At 40.6% G+C, this 22,401-nt stretch overlaps 1 protein-coding gene across 1 annotated transcript in view; it reads left to right on the top strand.

Annotated features, from left to right (window-relative positions):
• SVEP1 (sushi, von Willebrand factor type A, EGF and pentraxin domain containing 1) overlaps positions 1-22,401 on the top strand; it is a 117,475-nt gene that overhangs the window by 86,479 nt on the left and 8,595 nt on the right. Inside the window, exons 37-47 of the mRNA XM_021525012.3 lie at positions 1,900-2,572; positions 3,960-6,739; positions 7,904-8,129; positions 9,209-9,364; positions 11,221-11,284; positions 11,968-12,141; positions 13,107-13,280; positions 13,688-13,861; positions 15,217-15,393; positions 16,731-16,901; positions 21,691-21,786. Coding sequence (XP_021380687.2) covers positions 1,900-2,572; positions 3,960-6,739; positions 7,904-8,129; positions 9,209-9,364; positions 11,221-11,284; positions 11,968-12,141; positions 13,107-13,280; positions 13,688-13,861; positions 15,217-15,393; positions 16,731-16,901; positions 21,691-21,786 — 4,865 coding nt within the window. The remainder of the gene's footprint in view (positions 1-1,899; positions 2,573-3,959; positions 6,740-7,903; positions 8,130-9,208; positions 9,365-11,220; positions 11,285-11,967; positions 12,142-13,106; positions 13,281-13,687; positions 13,862-15,216; positions 15,394-16,730; positions 16,902-21,690; positions 21,787-22,401) is intronic.

Genomic DNA, 22,401 nt, shown 5'->3' on the forward strand with positions numbered 1-22,401 from the left:
GTATGTAGATTAGAGCTACTGGATTAATATTCAGGTTGTGTAAAACTGGTGCACTGTTTCACAAGTCCTTTATTACTGCACACTAATTAATTTTTACTACTTCTGCCTTAAATTTTGGAAGTTGAATGGAATGGAGATTTTTTTGTGGGTGTTCAGGTTAGTATGAGACACGGACATTTCTTAAAGTAGTTTCAAGGGAACTGAATACACTCAGGAAGAGAAGAATAGAGAGGAATCGGGGGAATGGTAGCACAATTCAATGGAAACCCTTTTCTTTGGAGTTACTACAGAACCATCACTTCTGTATTAAATTCAAGGCTCTGATCATAGCAAATTCTTTATGTCTCATCAGGGTGTAAGAATGTGCTTTTGATGCAGTTTAACAACTGTCTGTTGTGGTGTTCTAACTTCTATTTCTTTAAAATTAAGACTCTTTGTCTATTGAAAGTATTATTTCAAATTTATTTTTATCTACTCTATGTAGAAAATTCTTCATTAAAGAGGAGGCTCAGTTTTGATGACATTAAGTATGAAAGTATAATGCTGGACTCTGATCCTGCAAGAACCTTTGCACATGATAATCTTTACACTCTGTAAACAGTTCCATAAAATTTCTTGGAACTGTTCTGTCTAAAAGGCAGAGCAAGTAAGCAAAGCTTTTGCCAGTTTAGGTCCAAAGTGACTGGAGGATTTCCTGCTTTTTCTTGGTGTAAAAAGGTAAATTGACACATCAGCATTTTTCTTATATATTGTTTTTGCAATGTTATTTGAAACATAACTGAAGTAAAGTATCCTTATTATGTTTACTAGACTGTATTATTCTTTTAAAAGCTGCTTCTCTTTCCTGTGCAAGCATTTTAAATGGGGTAGGATAGCAGCATTTAAAGACTGTCACAGCTGTCTGCCTGTGACAGTGGATCATTTTAAATATTGGCACATAATAGGTTCTTTTTCTGGTGTCCAGTCATGAGGCTTGAAAACAAATCCTGGAAACAAGACAAAACAGTTTTACAGATGTTGCTTCAAAATCTGAACAGCTTGCAGTTGGAAAGTCAATGGGGACTTTGCAGTAGTTATTGTTTCTTTGCTTTCTGTGAGATTACACCACAGAGAAAAAAAATGAAGAAAACAGTCAAAGGTACTGTGAGTACACTACTACCTGTTGCATATTTAAACAGCAGGAGTTTAAGTGGGATGATGAGCTGCACAGATTAATGCCTGTCCCAGAGACAGACTGGAGAACTACAGCTACACTAACAGTATTAATGCGGTAGAATTTCATTATAAATAATTTAATTCTGTTTTTTTCCCAGTTAGCATTAATTTTTTATCGACTTTCTAGTATTTTTAACAGTGTGTTTTTAGGAATAAGATATTTTAAGATTGCTATAGGCATTATTGGTAAGAGCATCTCTGGGTAACTCACTAAGAGGTTTCACTTTTCTTGCAAGTGTGAAAATAGATTGATAGGGCTAATACAGAAACCTAAAAGGCCTTTCTAGGCTATTCATCTCTTTTTATTCCAATCAGTTTTGCTAAACAGAAATAGTTTCTCAGTGGGATCATTTCCTTAAGGATTGCATGGACAATCACTGCACAACACTAGGTTTATTGTAGTGGTTTGAGCCAAAATGGAAGTTCAGAAATGGTTATTGCGATAGACAGATGAGAGGCAATATGCACAAGGTGTGCTAGGATATATCCACCTTTGTGATACCTCATCCATGGACATGGAGGCTTTAGGATTTACCTTTTGAAGTTGATCATAGCTTTTCTAAAGGATCCTGTTCTTCTGGGATCCTAGCAAACAAGCTCATACTGAAAGGGCTTCAGGAAACCTTGGGTAGAGTTTGACAGTGCTTGTATTTTTTACTTCTTGTGTGGTTTCTTTATCCACAGTTACACATTAGTTGGCCCTGAAACCACAGAGTGCTTAGCCAGCGGCAAGTGGAATGTGAGCCACCAGCAGTGCCTGGCAGTATCCTGTGATGAACCACCCCATGTAGAAAATGCATCACCAGAGATTGGCCACCGCCTCTTTGGTGATATAGCTTATTACTTCTGCTTGGATGGTTACAGCCTAGCTGATAACTCTCAGCTGCTTTGCAATGCAGAAGGGAAGTGGGTGCCTCCAGAGGGCAGGGAGATGCCCCACTGCATAGCTGATTTCTGTGAAAAGCCATCCACCGTCTCCTACAGCATCCTGGAGTCCATTAGTAAAGCCAAGTTTGCAGCTGGCTCCATCGTGAGCTTCAAGTGCATGGACGGCTTTGTTCTGAACTCGTCGGCCAAGATTGAATGCCTCCGAGGGGGCCAGTGGAATCCTTCTCCTCTGAGCATCCAGTGCATCCCTGTTCGCTGCGGAGAGCCTCCCCACATTAGCAATGGCTATGCCAGTGGGTCCAACTACAGCTTTGGAGCGGTGGTGGCTTACAGCTGCAACAAGGGGTTCTACATCAAGGGAGAGAAGAAGCGGACCTGTGACGCCACTGGCAACTGGAGTGGTAGCTTGCCCACATGCCGCCCAGTGTCCTGTGGAGAACCACCGCAGCTTGAGAATGGCTTTATTAAGGTATAGAATGAGTTTTCTCATCTGCCTGGTACCATGGCAAACTGAATATATCTTCACAGCTGTTGTTGTTGGGGTTTTCTTTCTTCTGTTTTGCTCTTCTGTCAAAACTGAAGAAGTGTATGATTGGATAGAATAAGGAAAGGGAAAAGCATGTGGATTTGCAGCAGAATCATATCTGAAAAGCATGAATACTTCCATGGAATTTCCTATCATAAAGTGGGTTATCAGTTAGGAGACTCCAGATGCCATATTCAACTGATTTCCTTTTATTCTTCATTTGTTTGGTTCTTGGTTCTTGGGTAGCTCTCAAGTGCACTCTTGTATTTGAAGTACTGATGCCAGTTCACAAGCCTTGCTCTTTTCACTGCTATGAAAAAAAATCTGATATGCAATAGATAAATCACCTTGGGATAATTTTCTTCTTTTGACGCAAGCACATTTCTTTACTGAAGTCAGAACTTCCCTTTCCTTATCAAATTAAATTGCAACAATGTGTTTTGCTTTGGTGCACAAGGATAATATTATGGTAAGGATGATCAAAACCACTATTATAAAGATTTAACATAGAATTTTTGAAGCATTTTTCTTCTGAGCATCCCTCTTCCTTCCTTAAATCCAGGGATTTAAGATACCAGGACACCAAATACCAGGGATACCAGATACCAAAGAATCTGCATTTGCTAAATTTGGAGGGTGGAGGTTGACATTCCAGTTCCTACATGGGTTTCCAGCAGTACTAGCAAAAATTTCTGTTCCGACTCCCACACAGATACATCTTCTAATTAATGCATATCACTCTGTTTTGTCTTTTTTAGGTAGGCTCACTCCTTCATATATTCCTTACAGTTAGAGAAAAATTTTAATACCTCAATAAAGCCCAGACTGCAACTTTGAGGTGCTCCTCAGCTGCTTGCTCAAGGCCCTGCAGCTGCATATGTGGCATTTATAAATGTCTCTAGTAGCAGTAGATTTGAGGGCTCCAACCTTAGATACACATAGAAGCTAAAGAATTGTGAAAATAGGCCATCTGATGTTAGCTTCCCCTGATCCATTTCTTTTCCATCTTCCTTTCTACTCCACACCTATTTTGGTCTCATGGGTCAGGAAGGGAGAAAGAAGAATTCTTTTCTAGCTTTTACCTTTTAAGTCTTGAATTTTCTGTTTTCTTTTGAAAGTGGCCTCAGATTTCCTGAAAGTAGAGTGCATTATTTGAGGCAAGATATTTTGTGCCAGTTACTTGCCTTCATTCCTTCTGACACAGCCTTTATTGCTGTCAGGGATTCAACTAGAAGCTAGACCAGGAGAACACAAGAAATGAAATCAATCTCCTATTGCCCAAATCATGCATCTTCATTTCAGACATGTCTCTGTCTTAACTGTTTTCCAGGACACAACTGGACACTTCTTTGAAAATCAGGCTAATTATCAGTGTGAATCTGGCTACCAGATGGTTGGGAGCCCAGTGTTTATCTGCCAAGCAAATCGACAATGGTACAGTGAATTGCCTCCTTATTGTGCTCCCCTCAGCTGTGGAAAACCACCGTCCATCCAGCATGGCTACTCCAGGGGAGAAACTTTTGATATGGGCTCCAAAGTTGAGTTCTTCTGTGATGAAGGCTATGAGCTGATAGGAGATGTTTCATGGACCTGTCAAAAGTCTGGGAAATGGAGCAAAAAGCAAAGCCCCAAATGCGTACCAACAAAATGTCCAGAGCCACCTCTGGCAGAAAATCAGCTGGTCTTGAGAGAAGTGTCTTACCAAGTCGGTGTTGTACAGTTCTCCTGCAAGGAGGGCTACATTTTGCATGGCTCCTCTGTACTGAAATGCTTGCCCTCCCAGCAGTGGAATGATTCCTTTCCCTTCTGCAAGGTTGCACAGTGCTCTGCACCTCCTTATATCCCCTTTGGGGACCCCTTGACTTCATCCCTTCATTTTGGCAGCACTGTGAAATACATCTGCGTGGATGGGTTTTTGCTGAAGGGTGAGTCCACCATCAGATGCCAAGCTGATGGCTCATGGAGCCTGCCTTTGCCAGAATGTATTCCCGTGGAGTGTCCTCAACCAGAAGAAATTCAGAATGGCATAGTTGATGTGCAGGGCCTCACCTTCCTTAGCACAGCCCTGTACACATGTAAACCAGGTTTTGAACTGCTAGGGAACACAACTGTCCTCTGTGGAGAAGATGGACAGTGGCTTGGGGGAAAGCCAGTTTGCAAACCTATTCAATGCCCAAGGCCTAAGAAGATTCTCAATGGCAAATACTCATTCACAAATTTCCATTACGGGCAGACAGTTAGGTATTTCTGTGACAGAGGTTTCCAGCTCCAAGGGGAGGAAACACTGAGATGCCTGGAAACAGGAGAGTGGAGTACAGAGGTTCCCTCTTGCAAGGCCATAAATTGTCAGCCCCCTCAACCCATTGAGAATGGCTTTGTGGAGGGTGCAGATTATAGCTATGGGGCTATGGTCATTTACAGCTGTCTGCCAGGCTTCCAGCTGTCAGGCCTTGCCATGCAGACCTGTGAAGAATTGGGGTGGTCTAGCTCTACCCCAACCTGCCTTCCAACAGACTGTGGCCTGCCTCCTCATATTGACTTTGGAGAGTACGTGCAGTTGAGACATGGGGAAAGACGTTCTGACCAAGAGGGTGTTACAGAGAACCCTTCCCTTTCACATATGTTGCTGGCTGACAACATGAAGGACTTCAAAAGTTCCTTGAAGGAGGACAGTGCAATGCAGCTCACCACTTTCCTTTTTGGAACTATCATTTTATACACATGTTACTCTGGCTATGAGCTGCTGGGAAACCCTGTTCTAGCTTGCCAAGAAGATGGGGCTTGGAATGGCACTGCCCCTACCTGTGTTTCAATAGAGTGCACCTTGCCATCCCCTCCGGAGAACGGTTTTTTGCACGTCACAGAGAACAGGCTTGGCAGTGCAGTGAGGTACTCCTGCAGGCCAGGATTCACACTGGAAGGCTCTGACACACGGCTGTGTTTGCCAAGTCGGCAGTGGAGCCACACTGCTCCTTACTGCAAAGCAATAACATGCAATTCACCTACCCATCTTTTGAACGGGAAGATAAGAGGGGAAAACTACACATATGGGAGTGTTGTCTACTATGAGTGTGATCCTGGTTACCAGTTAAATGGCCCCACAGAGAGGAGATGCCAAGAGAGCCAGAAATGGGATGGCAGTGAACCAATCTGCATTCCTGTTTCCTGCAGCCCACCACCAGTTTTGGAGAACGGTCAGGTAACTGGAGAGGACTACACATTCCAGAGACGTACAGAGTATAGCTGCAACAAAGGTTTCCTGTTAGATGGGGACAGGAGTAGAGTCTGCCTTGCAAATGGAAGTTGGAGTGGAATCACTCCAGTTTGCAAAGCTGTGACCTGCCCTGTGCTGCTGCCTCTTCCCAATGGGAGAACTACTGACTCGGATTTCAGCTTTAATAAAGCAGTGCACTATCACTGCAATGACGGTTATACCCTGCAAGGAGCATCTACCCTTACCTGTCAGAGCGATGGTACCTGGGACTCAGAAGCACCACATTGTGAACCAGTCATTTGTGGACCCCCTGAAGACATCTCCCATGGCTTTCTGAATGGCTCAGCCTTTACTTTTGGGGAATTTGTCCACTATATGTGCTTCCCTGGTTATGAGCTGCATGGCAATGCCTTAAGGCAATGCTTATCCAATGGCTCCTGGAGCGGAAGCCTTCCATCTTGCCTACCCTGTCTGTGTCCTACACCCCAGATTCAAAATGGGGTCATTCTTGGTACAGATTTCAGCTGTGGAGTAAGTGTCCAGTTTCAGTGCCTGGAGGGCTTCAAACTTCTAGGACCTCCTGAAGTCACCTGTGAGGCAGCTGGCAAATGGAGTTCTGGGTTTCCTCGCTGTGGACAGATTTCCTGTGGTACTCCACCCATCATCCCCAACACATTTATCAATGGGAGCAGCTCTGAAGATGAGAACACAATCATCTATACCTGCTTGACAGGTTTTGTCATGAAGGAGGGTCCAGAACTGACATGTGTGGAAACAGGTGTGTGGAAGAAGCCATACCCACGATGTGAGCTCTTAAGCTGTGGCCCACCACCATCTATTCCAAATGCAGAGGTTTTTGGGAGCACCTACACCTATGGAAGTAAGGTCCAGTACAGGTAAGGATGATGCTGTTACTCTGTTTTCATTAAAAGTCTCTGAAGGAATGAAGATGGAAGGTTTATGTACCCTCAGTGCAAGTTTCTACATAGTCAGATTGACAAAGCCCACATTACCATGCACTTTATAAAATATTATTTTGACCACTCAGGAAAACACCAGAAAGGCATTTCAGCCTGTTGGGCTGATGCCTCCACTGACTTTAATTTCCCATTTCCATTTGCTTTCTTATTCTCCTCCTCTGAAGCACAGGTTTCAACATATAGGTTTTGTTAAGAGGTGACAGCAGCAGTCAGTGCAGCTTCTCTCCTCTTGGCATTGTATTTATGGTTTCCTTCTGCTTCAGGTGTCTCTTGTAATACAAAAGGCTTGATATTCCGATTATCCCATTTTTTGCAATGCAGCACTGTACTGTCTGGAGCACTGGAGCAAGTTACTTCTTTGTCAGATATGAGAAACTGAGGGTTTTTTGTTCATTTTGTGAAGTGTATACACTGCAGATCTCTTTCTCCAAGATGAAGAAAACCAAAGGGGAGTTTAATTTTTGATGGCAAAAGTAAATAATGGTATGGGACAGAACTGGGACAGAGACAGCAGGTGGGTGAATTGAACAGTATCAGTCATTCCCATGCATCTTTAACAAGGTGAAGGGAGTACTTTTGCTGCCCACTAGTAAACCCACTAGTGCAAGCCAGTTGAGTTGTTCTTGGTAAAGTACCACTGAGTCACCTTTGAGTGTCTAAGCAAATGGTCTGTGATCAGGCTAAGGCTTGGTTTATTTTCTTGTGAGGTCATCTTTAGCATTGCTTGGTGCTCTCACACTCTCTTTACCTCAGCAAAGGCCCTTCTAACAAAGAGATGGGCAGCGTAGAGACTTCACTAAAACTTACAGTACTCTCTGAGTACTAAAGCCACCGACTCATTTTCCATTGTGATGCTACAGCACCATGAAACAACTGGAAATGAAGTCTGAAACCTCCAGCTCTTACAAAAGGGTGAATTCAGTCCAGACATACTTCTTACAGGCTTACCTTGAAATAATAGAAAAATCTCAAGATGTACTTATTAACAACTAATGCTGAAAAATTACTGTCCTGACTTTTTTAATTTTTGGGTCATTCCTAGCTGTGTCTCTGTGGTCAGGTCTTCATGCTGTGTTGCAGATGTCTGGAAGGGTACACAATGGCGACAGACGTGGATATGTGCACTTGCCAGGAAGATGGACAATGGTCCCCTCAAAGTATTTCCTGTTGCCCCAGAAAGTGTCCCCTTCCAGGAAATATCACTAATGTAATCACATTTGGGAGCAACTTCACTGTCAACACAAGCATCACTTTGTCATGTGTAGAAGGCTACACTCTGGTGGGAGCAAGCACATCTACATGCAAGGTATAGTTTTATTAGCATGATTTTATTCTGCTGGCCTTCTTGAATTCAGAAGTCCTTATATCTTCCTTACCTTTTGGCCCTTAACTGCACACATCAAAAAAATTCAAAGTATATTCTGCAAAATATAGTGTGTTTAGTTGTTTCCCAAGAACAATTATTTGTTTTCTATGTATAGACTTCCAGAACTAGAAATTTTTTATTTCTTCTTCCATCAAATGCCGAAGCTGTCTTTTAGAAAAGCATTCATTTTATCACATGCAAGGAATTAAATCATGGGAGATTTTTAAAAATTATGTCCAGGATTTCTAATGTATTTTGTGGATTGCATGCAGAGCTTTATTTCCAGAATAACAGGCAGCAGACATTTTAATCCACTGTACACCTGTAGAAACTTGAATCCTCTGTTAAAGAACAAACATCTTAATCAATGTTACTGGTAATCTCCTGTCACATTAGCTGTGGACAACTTCATCTTAAGTTTGTAAATAGACTTTTAAGTCACTAGATATGCTTGTATGAGAAAAACTGAGCACGTATGGGTTTGCAGAGTAAGTCTTTCTTATTAAATGTTTTCCCCTCATTTTGCTGTTTCAAATATCTGTAGAAGTAGTACTAGATCTCTTTGACAAGTGTTTCTTCAGGTATCAGACTTCCCTTACTGAGTCAGAGAAGGCTGCTAAAGCACTTAGTCATGGTCTTAGACATTCAACCAGGAGAGAAATACAAAACATGAAATCAGGCAGATGTCGTTTTTGTTCTTCTGATGTGTTCCCTGAGTGATTAGATGACCTTGCACCAGTGAATTTGCTTTTCTAAGCTTTTTTTCCCCATTTTATTTTTTGTTTCTTCTGTCTTTTAAATCTCAAACTAAGTGTTCCTGCCAAAGATAACTACAGTCTATGGTAACCTTTTAAAAATATTACTTAAATTACCAAGTTTTATAAAGGATTGAACCAATAATATTATATCTGTACATCCACAGCAACTGGATGCTCCTATTATGATTTTTATTTTTCAATTAGATATAATTGCACATATAAAGCAGTGGTCTTACATATTTAATTACATTTCTTTTTCAGGAAAATGGTGTTTGGGTGCCATCATTTTCTGATGACATCTGCAGTCCTGTGTCCTGTGGAACTCCAGAGTCTCCAGAGCATGGATTTGTGGTTGGCACTAAATACAATTACAAAGATGTGTCTCTCTATAAATGTGACTCTGGCTATGAATTACAAGTAAGCAAGCTCAATTCTCCAACACTCTAAGCTTTGAGTTCTCATTTTCAGTTCCTGAGTGATTGCTGTGGACTGCCTCATTTTGACACCATAGAAGCTGAGTGTCTTCTGGTTTTGTTATTGTCTGTAGAGAGTTCATGGTATGTTTGGGGCAACCCATGAATGGCTTAGGGGTATAGTTGAAGCAAGTATATAAATCCTATTCAGAGGTATATGTCCAGTAGGTGTGTTGCAGTATTTCAGTTTTCTTAACTGAAGTCCTCTGCAAATAGAGCATTACACATGCTTTGACCATAAGTCACAGAAGAGTTAATTTCTCAGGTTCTTTAGCCAGAGTTAGATTGCAGTGGGTTTTTTTGTTTTGTTTTGTTTTTTTGTTTTGGTTTTGGTTTGTTTTGTTTTTTGTTTTGTATGTCCCAATCATTATGTCTGCGTGCCAAGAGCTGTGCCTTCCAGACTTAAAGTTCCTCATAAACTCCACTGCCCTCAGTTCTATGACATTGCTAGATGGCATTAAAGTGATAGATCAAAGGTATTCAGTTTTGTTCAATGGCAGCTTTATTCCCTGATGGAGGAAGAATCAAAGTTCTTTCCTGTCCATTGTTTTTATTTTTATTACAGCTTTTATCCCCACCTGAGCTCTGAAACAGCACTGCTTTCCCAGTATCAGGATTCAGGCTAGCAAGTTCAGAGCTGCATCAGGGGTGTTTTCAAAAGGTGCAGTGAATTCAGAAACGACAGTAGGTTGCTGAGGCACAGCATGATCTCCACTATGACCAGGTGATGAGTGAGATATGAGGTGGTGAGATGTCTCAGAACAGAGGCTGGCTCTTAATGCTGGTTCTGTGAGGGCCAAGCAGACTGCAGGATTGCACTTCCTTTGTACTGTTGTAACACCAGTTAACTAATTAAGAACTTCATGCATGTAAAATCACCCGGTCAGAAGTTAATCCACTCAGTCAAGTTAAAATAAGAGTTTGGAGAATGCTTAGGTGACAATGACTTTAGTTCTCATTATGTTGTCAAATATGCAGTATCACTGGGGGTGAAGGTGTTTAGACAAAAAGATAGAGTTGCTGTTTCAAATAATTCTAGGACGCAATAAACCAGTGTCGTTACATAGTAATAAACTCTTCCAAGCTTCGTAATCCAGTTTCGCCACCTAGTGTCAAGTTGTGTCCCGCTGTACAAGTCCTGATTTTTTCCTTTGGGAAGCAAAGTCCATTGGGTGTGATGCTGTACAACATGTCAAACAACTGCTCTTTATCGATAGGTCTGCTTTGTAATAAAAGTACATTACAGCAAGGGACATAATTAAATATTGTTCTCCATGTCTCGGAATAAAAGAATAATTAAATCCTGGGCTATTAGGCTCTCCATAAAACTTGTATGTAAGAAAGAAATAATGTAATTTATAGGCAAATATAAAGAATGAGTGATTGGGATGTGGTTAAATCATCATATATGCTTATCAAACACAAGCTTATACAGTTGTTGAAAAAATTGCTAGTTGAATTTCCTATAAGTGAGTCCTGAAAGGAGAAAATTTGTCATCACAACACATACCTAGGAACAAGGATAAAACTGACAAAAAAGATGATACTCCAAAGATACAAGGACAAAAGAATTAACTAACTGGCCCCACAAACTTTTGGTTCATAAAGAACACCCATCATTTTGCAGTAAGTTCTGCTATAAACTCTACTAGTAGACTTGGGCTGTAGCACTTCATTTTCTCTTTACATGGGTGGTGCATGGAGAAAAAGCTTCCTCACCTTGCTGGATATTAAATATGGTGGGAGCAAAGAGTTAACTGAAGTAAAGTTGTTCTTTGATCATTTTCTATTGTTTCACAGGGTGATGCAGAACGGACTTGCCAAGAAGACAAGATTTGGAGTGGCACAGTGCCAGTATGCAGAAGTATGTTCTACCTGAATCTATCACTTAATGTTGGTCAAGGGTGATACCACACAACAGAAATCACTAATGCTCATTTTGCTTTATAACCCATACTGTCTGCATTTACCTAAACATTTCAGTAAGTACCACTGGTAACAACTGGAAAGGACAGAATTGCTGGTGAGTGCAGGTAGCAGTGTGAAGAAAATCTCTACACCTTTCTGCCTTGCTTCTCTGCAGAGAGCTTCCAGGTTTAAATAGTTCTGACACTTGAGGTCATGGGTTCTGCAGTTACTAAGGACCTCTGAACACATTAGTTGCCAGTAGCTACAGGTGTTTAGTATCCTCCAATGTAACTATGTGTAACTATATGTATGTATCCTCAAAGGTACTTCACTTCTCTGAGATGTCATTGATTGCAGTACTGAAATAGGAGTTTCTACACAAATGCTTATGCTGACTTCACCTGTCGGTTGAAAGAGGCAGCAGTTTCCTGAGGCTTCCTGCCAGCAGTCACAATTGATTTTTTTACTTTTAGCATGAAGTGGAAGCACCAAGTATGATTCTATTCTGCTACTCGGGAGCAAATTCCTGGCAATGACCAGATAACTGCTGTGTTCTTTCCTGTTTCTCAGAGCAAAACCTGTGGAGGACTGGTGAACAGATCCATTTTGTTTAATAGGGAAGTATTGCTTACATTACAGGAATATCATGTGGACCTCCAGACACGATTGAAAATGGATCTGTTCAGGGAGAGGAGTTCCTGTTTGGCAGTGAGGTTTTTTACAGCTGTGACCCTGGCTTTGAGCTACAGGGGCCAAGCAGAAGGATTTGCCACGTTGACAAAAAGTGGAGCCCTGCTGCACCTACCTGCACACGTAAGTAACAAGCAGAGCAATGTGATGTCCAGGAAAGCTAGGGCAGGAGGAAAGTGTTTTGTCTGGCTCCCTCCCTGTCTTTCCCTCCAGCAAAGGGTCTGTAGGAGGAGGAGTCAGAGGAAAACCCAGCAGAGAAGTTCTTATTGGCAATACCTCTCTGATCAGAAGCAATCTCCTTTTGGGACATTTAAATGGCATAAACAGAGAAAGAGTTGTGCTGAGGTCAGTAGGGTGGCCTGTTGTATCTGACCTGCTTGAATTATGGTGTGCAGAGCCTTGGACATGTTCACCCCTGCCATGCCAAAGCAAGTATATCCTGGCCACTCAGTATGTCTGGATACCACAGCTGTGCTCCCTAGGGTCAAATCTTGGCTCTCTATCAAGAAAATAACTAATTGAGGTAGCTTAGGAAGAAGGATTTATTACTTTTTTCATACAACTTATAAATAAAATGCAAATATTTTTAGCCTTTACCTATAAATAATTTTACATCTTTTCTTGCTGATGTCATAGTTCTATGCCTTGCATTCTTCTCTCTTACCTTTGATGAATTTACTTAGTCTCCACAATGTGGCACAGGGGTCAAGATTCTTCTTAACTACTGCCATGGTTCTTGAGCACATTTTGAGATCATCTTCCCCCGTAGAAGCACAAAGGGGACTGAAAATGCAGCCTCAGGCATGCACAGAAGAAATATTCTGGATCCTCTGTTGGTTTGAACATACCTCATATTTTATAACACCACCAAATACATTTAGACACACTTTCAGGTGTCTGCAGTGTGAACCCCAGGAGAAAGGGCAGGAAAGGAATTGTATAACTCTTCTCCATGTAAAAGTTCACAGCTTCTTTCTCGCTGTCTTTCCATTAATTCAGGGTAAGAACAGAGCTATCAGATGGTGTGTGACGCATAGAAAGAATAGTCTTCACTGTTTATAAAACACAAAAGTTTTTTTCTCTCCTAGAAATTACTTGTGGGCTTCATCCCTCCATTGAAAAAGCAGAGGCCATTTCTACTGGAAGCACATACAGAAGTAATGTAACCTTTGTGTGCAGCTCTGGATACCATCTTGTTGGGCCCCAGAACATTACATGTCTTGCCAATGGGAGCTGGAGTAAGCCCTTGCCATTGTGTGAAGGTAAATGTTTGATTTTGTTTCCTGGAACATTCCAATCTGGGAGAAGCAATAGCTTCTCCCTTATGCATGCATATCATATAATCCAGAGACTGAATTGGTTTTGAGAAATGATTCTGTAATGTGGGGTTTCTGGAGAATCTATCAGTGGCAAGAAAGAATGATTTCCATCTTTCTGCCCTACTGGCCCCAGTCTGAAGTCATAAATGTGCCCTCACTTCCCCATTTTGTTGGGGCTTTTCTCTGTCACCAGGAGGAGCTTCTTTTCTACTCTGGGTACATTTCCTTCCCAGGGTTACTGAATTAATAAATCTGTGGTGACTTTAAACATATTATGTTATTAATTCAGGAAATTTTTGAAGTCCAGGACTAAATATCAAACTGAATTAATAAGACCCCTTCCTTTGCAGAGACCAGATGCAAAATTCCAGTTTCCTTGCTGAATGGGAAAGCAATTTATGAAAACAATACAGTTGGCAGCACAGTAACATATCTCTGTGAGAAGGGATACAGCTTGGAAGGAGAACCAGCAGCAGAGTGCACAAGAGATGGAAGATGGAGTAATCCCTTGCCTCTCTGTAAACGTGTGTGTTTGCTTTGTAATGGAAAACTTTTTGCTGAGAAACAGCAAGGACAGTTACTGATACAAGTTAAAGCACTGATTTCTCTGTGTGTATTTTTGTGACAGTAAAAGAACAAGCTGTCTTCTGCATAGGTCCCTCTAGTTGGAAAGATGACATAAAATGGAGATATTATTATATCAACCACTTGATATATAGTAGAAGCAGGTGAGAGAATCATTTGGAGGAGAAGGCAAAAGCAAGACTTTATTGTTGTCCACAAGTGACATATTGGCAGGGTGTAAAGGAAAAAGTGCCAGATTCTTCTCAGAGTTGCACAGTGGTAGAGTGAAATGCAATGCACACTAGTTGCAATAAAGGAAGCTCCAGTGAAGTTTTTGAAGAAACTTTTTACCATCAACAGATTCAAACAGAGGAACAGAAACCCAGAGTTGTAAAGTTAAATTTGGAGTACTCAAATGGAGTTACTCAAACTCCAGATAGAGAGTTATTCAAATATAACTCATATTTCTGATTGGGTTCCAGAGCAACTTCTGACCCAATTGGCCCTGCTTGGACAAGCAAGTTGGACTTAATGGCTGTATAAATTCTTCTGCAATTCTGTGAAATAGTGTGTTATGTACATGTGCACTGTACCCACACACCCAAAATAGCCTTTCTTGTTGCTGTATATGTCTGCAACTAACTTCAAGACCTAGTATCATCTTAGGATGGTTAATTTAGACATTTAATTTTTGTATTACAAAATATTTATTCATTTTAGTATCAAGAAACTGACATAAATCTCTGCTCTTTATAGAGCCAATATTTTCCACATTGGTGATGAGATCAATAGACCATGCAAAAATAGCCCAGCAAGCTTACAGCCAGCAATAAATAAAATTAGAGCGATTCTAAAGTCTAATGAATGTCACAGTAAGTGTCTAATCAAACATTTGAATTTTTGTTGCTTTCTATTGGTCCAGCTCCACTATTGGTCCAAACATGAAGTAGGACAAATCTGGTTCTCTTTTATAGAAAGGTTATGGTAAACAGGAAGGACAAGAGAGAATGTTTTCATGCTAGCAAGTAGGATATTTCTCAATTACATCTGTAGAATGTCCTCTCCTAGTATCAGCAGAGGATGGTAGCAAGCCATGTGACAGCAGTGAATTAGAAATCTTTTTATTATTATTTTATGACCCAAATCTCATAATTTCAAATCACATTACAAATTTGGCTCACATACAGCATCCATTTCTATTGCTTCTCATGTGTTTTAGGTTTGAAATTTGCAGAAACTATTCTAAAGTGGTCTCTGTTCCTTCTATCTCTTTTTCTTCCCTTCTTGTTTTCCCTCACACCCTTACTTTGAACAGCAAACCCTTGTCCTGTGCCTTTCATAATCCCAGAGAATGCCCTTCTGTCAGAGGTGGATTTTCATGTTGGCCAGAATGTATCCATCAGGTGTAGGGAAGGCTACCAGCTGGAAGGGCAGTCTGTGATCACCTGCAATGCTGATGAGACCTGGACTCCAGCCACAGCTAAGTGTGAAAGTAAGTAAAAGACATACCGTTCCACAGGGATTGGTACTTTCCAGGGGGCTCCAAGAAGCTCTAGAGAAGAGCTGTGTCTTCTTTCTTTCTAACACTTATTCCTTTAAAAGAACTCAGAATACATCCATGTGGGTTGGTGCTTCAACAGTATTCATCCTACTGTTCACTAGACCCTTCTGTAAATGTATTCTTAATTTACCTTTTGCAAGCCCTGGAGCTGGGTTGGTTGTTGGATACCCTAAATACCATAAGAATGATTCCTGTGAGATTATGGGTGATGAGACAAAGTTGCAGAAAGATTGTGTATTGTATTCATTGATACTCACAGAAGGCAGTATCCTTTTGCAAGCATGTTGGAAAGCCTTTTGACTTCTTGCAAGCAATACTGTTTAGACTCTTGGGATCACAGAATGGATTGGGTTGGAAAGGACATTTAAGATCATCTAGTTCAAACCCCTCTGCCATGGGTAGAGGTGCCATTCATTAAATCAGGTGGCTCAGGGTCCCATTCAACCTGGCCTTAAGCACTTACAGGTTTGGGGCATCTGCAGCTTTCTTGGGCAACCTGTTCCAGCACCTCATCACTATCTGGGTAAATAATTTCTTTCTAATATCTAAACTAAACATGTCTTCTTTCAGTTTTAAGCCATCACCTCTTGTTCTGTCTCTATCTACCCATATGAATACTACCTCCTCTTAATAAGACCCCTTAAGAAACTGGAAAACTGCACTGAAGTCTCCCTGAAGCCTTCTCCTGGATCCATGCTGAATGATCCCAGCTCTCTTTACCTGTCTGGATAGGAGAAATGCTCCATTCCTCTGATTATTTTTGTGTCCCTTCTCTGGATCCACACTTTCTTGTACTGAGAGCCCTGGAGATGGATGCAGCACTACAGATGTGGTCTCACAAGGGCAGAGTAGAGTGAGATAATCCCCTCTCTCACCCTGCTGGTTGCACTTCTTTTGATGCAGCCTAGGATTCATTTGGCTTTTGGGGCTGCATCCAAAAATGCAACTGTTGGCTCATGTCCAGCCTCTCACCAAAAAGAACCCCAAACCCTTCTCAGGTTGCTCTCAGTGACTTCTTCTCCCAGTCCTTATTCATGCTTGAGATTGCCCTGACCTGAGCACAGCACTTTGCACTTGGACTTGTTGAACATCATGGGGTTCTCACAGGCCCACTTTTTATGTTTGTCCAAATCCTTGTATTCCATTGCTGATTTACCACCAGAGGTGTGTCTGTGGCACCTCCCCTGGACAACACTGTGTCCAGGGTTAAAACTTGTGTCATGCAGGCTCTGCTGCTCACCAACATCTGGATGGTTTATTTTGTTTAGAGATATCTTGCGGTCCCCCAGCTCAAGTAGAGAATGCTCTGATTCGTGGTAGCTTCTATCAGTATGGAGACATGATCACCTATTCATGCTACAGTGGGTACATGCTGGAGGGGCCCCTGCGGAGTATTTGTTTGGAAAATGGAACATGGACAACACCACCTACATGCAAAGGTAAGTATTTTTTATTATCCGAATGATAGCTTAACTTCCCATAAACACAGATGTGTCATCCTAGATGCAATAAAAATGAAAGTGAAATTTTTGCTAGTTTTAGTACAGTCACAGTTTCACTCACGGCATTTAATTTCAGGTTATTGCTTTATTTCCAAGTCAAAAAGAAGGCTTCCGTATTTTTTTTTCTTTAGTCTGAGCTAGTCTTACAGTTTCTTTTGCTACAGTGTTGTATCCCACACCTAGGATCTTTTCTCCTGACGTCTTTTGTGAGAAAGTGACAGAACTAGTCCTCTTCCTGACAAGCTGAGCTGTTTCAGATAAGCATTGCCAGTCAGTTGTTCACAGGCAAAAACTGAAGACTGCAGAAACCAAAATAGAACAAATGATTTCTTAGCCCTCACTATGTTTAACGTGTAGCACCTCCTGAAATTGAATTTGCAATAAATAAGAGGTAGATTGATATAGCTCACTAAATAATAATACACACTGAGCACTCTAGAAAATTCTAGAAAATAGATTTAACAATATACCAGGCTTTCTACACTTGGCATATCAGCAGGTATTTGTAATTTCTTGGTCTGTTGAGCTAAAACATTCACTTTTTTAAAGCCAAGAGTTAACTTTTCCATTAGAAGATTCAAATAAATAAAAAGTTTTGAACATAAAATGGGGGAAACAAAAAACTGAAGAGAAAATAAACTCAACAATAAAAAACATATATAAGCATATTCAAATACTAATCTAAAGCCATGGATGAGGCACAGCAAAAGAGTTCAGGGTCACAGGAGTTTGGTAGTAAAGGTCTTTCCATCTTCCATTTCCATGTCAGAAGTTTGGCTTGCCCTCTAATGCTGAGTAGCTGTGGAGCAGGGAGTTAGCTGCACCCTGAAATCTTTACCATGACAAATTGAGCATTAGGTATTCCGTTTAGAAAACAAAAAACCTTACAGCACAACAGTGGCCAAACAGAAGCAGCCACATTCCTCTTCACACAGAAAAAGAAAAGTTCAAGGACACTCACCTGGGAACACCGGAGTCATTATCAGAATTGTGAAGTCTTCCTCTCCTGCAAATCTCACTCCCCATGTCAAAATACAAGCAACAGTTTTTCCTTCCTCAGAGAGTTTCTATTTAGGTCAGAAGCCATTTAGTGGTAGAGGATTCTATACTGTGCTAATCATGGACCCTCATCAGTTTTTTTATATTAATTCTGACAGAAAAATATTATGAATGCTGACACCTAAACAAGCTGAGTTACCTATTCTATGAAAGCAGGCACTCACCTTAATTCCTGTGTCTGATAGTTATAACATCTTGCCTAAAAATCATGAATCACTGAAGCATTTTGAGGACAACCAGAACCAAAGAAGAGGGCTTGCAACTCCTGAATATTTCAGGACTAGAGTAGCTTTTCCCGACAAACAGGTTTGTCTTGAGTTTGTGACTGTGGCTTGCCATTGGCATGAACAATTACCCATCACACAGCCAAGTAGAGAAGATTTGAAGGAAAGCAACTGAGTTAATTCAGTTGACATAAAGTATCCAAAAGTCCTGTTAGAAATTTTCACTCCCAAAGCACCAGGCTGTTTCTAAAACATTTGTATTTCTAAACTGTGATGGCTACTGGATTCAGAGGATCTCTGCAAAATCACTACTTTACCTAAGCTAGAATTCAGTAGCAAAATTATTTGGATATTATTTGTTCCAATTGTAACATTTGGATTGTTCAACTGTCCTTTTGATATCACCAGCTTTGCTTTTTATTCTTATTTAATATTTATTAGTTACAAAGAACTCCTTTATATCAAGGGATGCCATTGTCTGCTAAGAAAGGGTCATACCATTGTCCACGAGGAATAAGAAGGGCTGATCTGCAAAGCAATGTCAAACATTCTGTTTGCAACACTGCAATATCTACTGGGACTGTAGAGAGAAATAAGTATTAGGGAAAATTATTCCCAAAAAAATGCATTGAAGAGGTAGACACATGATGAAGGTGGAAAACAAGGCAGAATAACCTGTGTATTAAGGGAGGGGAGTAACAATTTCTCTCCTCTTTTCTAAAAGGGGACTTTAAAAGAACTAAAGATGTTTCTGAAAGGACTGTCCTGCATTTTCATGACACATGTCAAAGTGATCTTTCAAAACTGCTTTATAATTCATGTGAGTGATTTTCCTAACAAAAGTCCTACAGGACCCAAGCCTTTGTGGTCTACATCAGAAACTACATGAAAGCACTCTTTGTAATGACTCACGCTGCATTTCTTGCTTATGGCTTTGTGAGTTGATTATTAATGTTTTCTAAGCCTGCTTGAAACGTTCTGTCCCAGTTGAACAGGTTTGTTAATGTAAATATTATAATTAAAAAGCAGACTTATTTGGAAGAGCTCTCACCACAGCTGCACTTGTCTGAATCACCACTGGTTAGAGGTTGCTAGCCAGATTCTGATCTGAGTTTCAGGAGTGAGAAGTATTAGCCTGGATCTGGTGATTGTACATATCTGCAGGACTCGTTAGGCTACACAGATGCACACAGCCTACCTGACTCCAGTTTCTTCTTTCTGAAGTGCTCTAAAACTCTTGTCTGTTTGCCGTCTTTACATCTTGCTGACTGTGAGTGGTCTATGTGGAGCTGTCAACAAGAAAGTTTGTACCCTATCAGCAAATAAGAACATTACGAGAGGGAAGCTGGGCCTGAGGAAATTATTCACTTTCAACCACAAGAAAGCATTTTGCAAAGCTGAAAACAGATAACAGAATTTATTCTTTCCCTTCTGACACATTTGACTTGCAGCAGTGTGATGCTTTTGTATCCTGTGTAGATAAATTTACCAAGGGTATGTCAAAAGATTGATACCACAGATGTGAGATTTGTTTCCAATAACTGAAGTCACAATTGATTGTTTCTATTCTCTCCCCAGCACATCAGGTCTGCATTTGCTTGCTTTAACAATAGGGAAAAAAAAAAAAAAAAAAAAAAAAAGTCTCAGCTTAACTTCCAGTCCCATTTCACAACTAGGACATGGGCAGAAACCCAGGAAAAGCCTATCTCTATCTGACGTCTGACTGCTGAGTAGCATGGAGTTATCATCCAAAGCAATTTTTGTAACTCATTAACTATCTTCATCTTCTACATTGACAGAGAGGGAAAATGCATTTCAGAGACCTTATTGCATGGACTTTGAATTTAATATGGGATCTCATTTATACATTAATCTTTTATGCCACATCCCATTATGCATTCATGGAATATTGTTTAAGTGGTGTAGCTCACACAAAGCTTTAAATGGTTCTTCCATTGCAGAAAAGAAACCTGTTTGGCACACTATTCTGCTTTAGTCAACACCCAGAGACAAGCTGTCTGTGTAGCAGCAGATATTTTTACAACAAAAATTTCCAAAATCACTACTAAAATATTGCAAATTATGTTAATTTTTCAGAGGTCTCTTCCCATTCTCATTATCAGCTGACACTTGATGGGAAGGCTCTTGAGACTGAAAAATTACATGGCAGAGCTTTGGCCTCATTTCAACAGACTCCAAGCTGTAGCTTGCATTTTGGTATGGCTTAGCTCCAGGAGTGACTCAAGTTTGTCTCTCTGAGGGAGAGATTTGCATTCCTTCCAATGGGAATTTCAGGTGTGAGCAATGTTTCAGTGTGCCAATCCACTGTTTCTATTTATTGCTAACAAACACTCAAAGCTTAAATGCATATTTTGCTCACCTAATAACTAATTAACAATAGCAGTTCAGATGCAATTAGTTTAGATTAAGTTTCCTGAGATTACTGTCAGTCTGATTACTTATTTGTTCTGTCATATTGTCTCGAAGCCACAATTTTTCATTTTCTCTGTATGTATGTACACAAACATGAGAAAGATTGAGCTTACTCCGATGATCTTTAAGTATAAAATGTTTGTGCATAGCTTTCACCTGATTTTCTCAAGTAGACCTGGTTTCCCTGGATGTATGTGACAAGAGATGGTACAGTGTCATAGAAGTGACAAAGAAGTCCAAAGTTTGTCCAGCCCAGGCACCATATTGGCCCAGCATCATAGACTCCACTCCAAATTCCGCTTTTATGATCAGGTGCTTATGAATAGGAATGGAAGCCGAGGAGCACCAGTAAGCATGAATGTTAGGTGAGATTTGTAGGCACACTTTGAGTTCTAGAGCTGAACACTGCCATTGCCACTGCTACACCCTTTTTGGTCAGTTCTCATTATGCTGGATGAGAATCCAGTAAAAATTACCTGTTCTATCACACAGTTAATCTCACTTTAGACACAGTGTATATTATGCCAGATGGCATTATCTTGGTGTTTCATACCAAGGTTAGAAGAAAGTTTGATTCTATTCCAGAGTCCATTTAGAAGGCCTGAGGGAAAGGGTAAGGAGGGTAATAGGTTTTTATGGTGTATTGTATGGGCATTTTCATTTTGTTTTACAAAAGTTAGTAGGAAATTCAGATAAAGAATAGTGTCAGCCTTGAAACACTACCCAAATAATTTATTCAACTATAAACATGTCTACATTTTCATTCTTTCTGTGGACAATCTTTTGCTTATATTAATGATTCCCACACTCTTGCTCACAGTACCTAATGAAACACACAGGGCCAGAAGATGATGTAGCCCTTGAAATCAAAATCAAGCAATGTTTCTAAACTTCACGCATTTGTTTGTTCTGCTCTAAGCTTTACAACAGCAAAGGTCTGTGCAAGATGCTGAGTTACTAGGCTCCTGATTCACTGTGCAGAGTTTGTAATGAGATTGTGGTGTTTCCAGCTGTCTGCCGGTTCCCATGCCAGAACGGTGGCATCTGTGAGCGACCCAACGCCTGCTCGTGTCCGGATGGCTGGATGGGCCGTCTCTGTGAAGAACGTATGTATACCACCCCTAACTGTAATCTTAAGGGTGTTGTAGGTAAGACAGATATATGTACTGCAGCGAAACAGAAAATGCATAAGAGATAAAACCATGAAAATCATTAATATATTCTGCTTGACAAATGAAAGGGAACAGAAAGGTATACACTTGGCTTGTTTCTAGAAAAATAACCATTCCCTTGCATCTTCAAAGCAAAACAAGCACTTTTTTTAATTGATGTGATTTTGTTTCTGGGTGCTCTTTCACTGTGGTTGAAGACCAGCTTGTTTCATTTCTCCAAAGTCTATTTCTAATAGTAATACCCCTGATAGTTTTGGGGAATGCACAGGGATTAGAGCAGAAGAGATGTGAGTGTTCTGCTGGTGGCTGCATTACTTTCTTGGCTTCCATTTTTATCAGTCTGTGAACCTCATCAGTTCATGTTCAAATAATGTAATGTGTCACCTTTTCCATGCTGTCCCTCCTAACCTGTGTACTTGTGCTTCACAAATTCTAGACTGGTTTCTCCCGTCATGGATCTCCAAATTATTAGAGAACTGGATCTGCTCTCACTGAAAAGAGCCAAATTTGACTCTCAAATTAGATTCCCTGGGTGACATTGGGATGCCA

The sequence above is a fragment of the Lonchura striata genome, chromosome Z (genome assembly GCF_046129695.1).
Source record: "Lonchura striata isolate bLonStr1 chromosome Z, bLonStr1.mat, whole genome shotgun sequence".
Taxonomy (NCBI): Eukaryota; Metazoa; Chordata; class Aves; order Passeriformes; family Estrildidae; genus Lonchura; species Lonchura striata.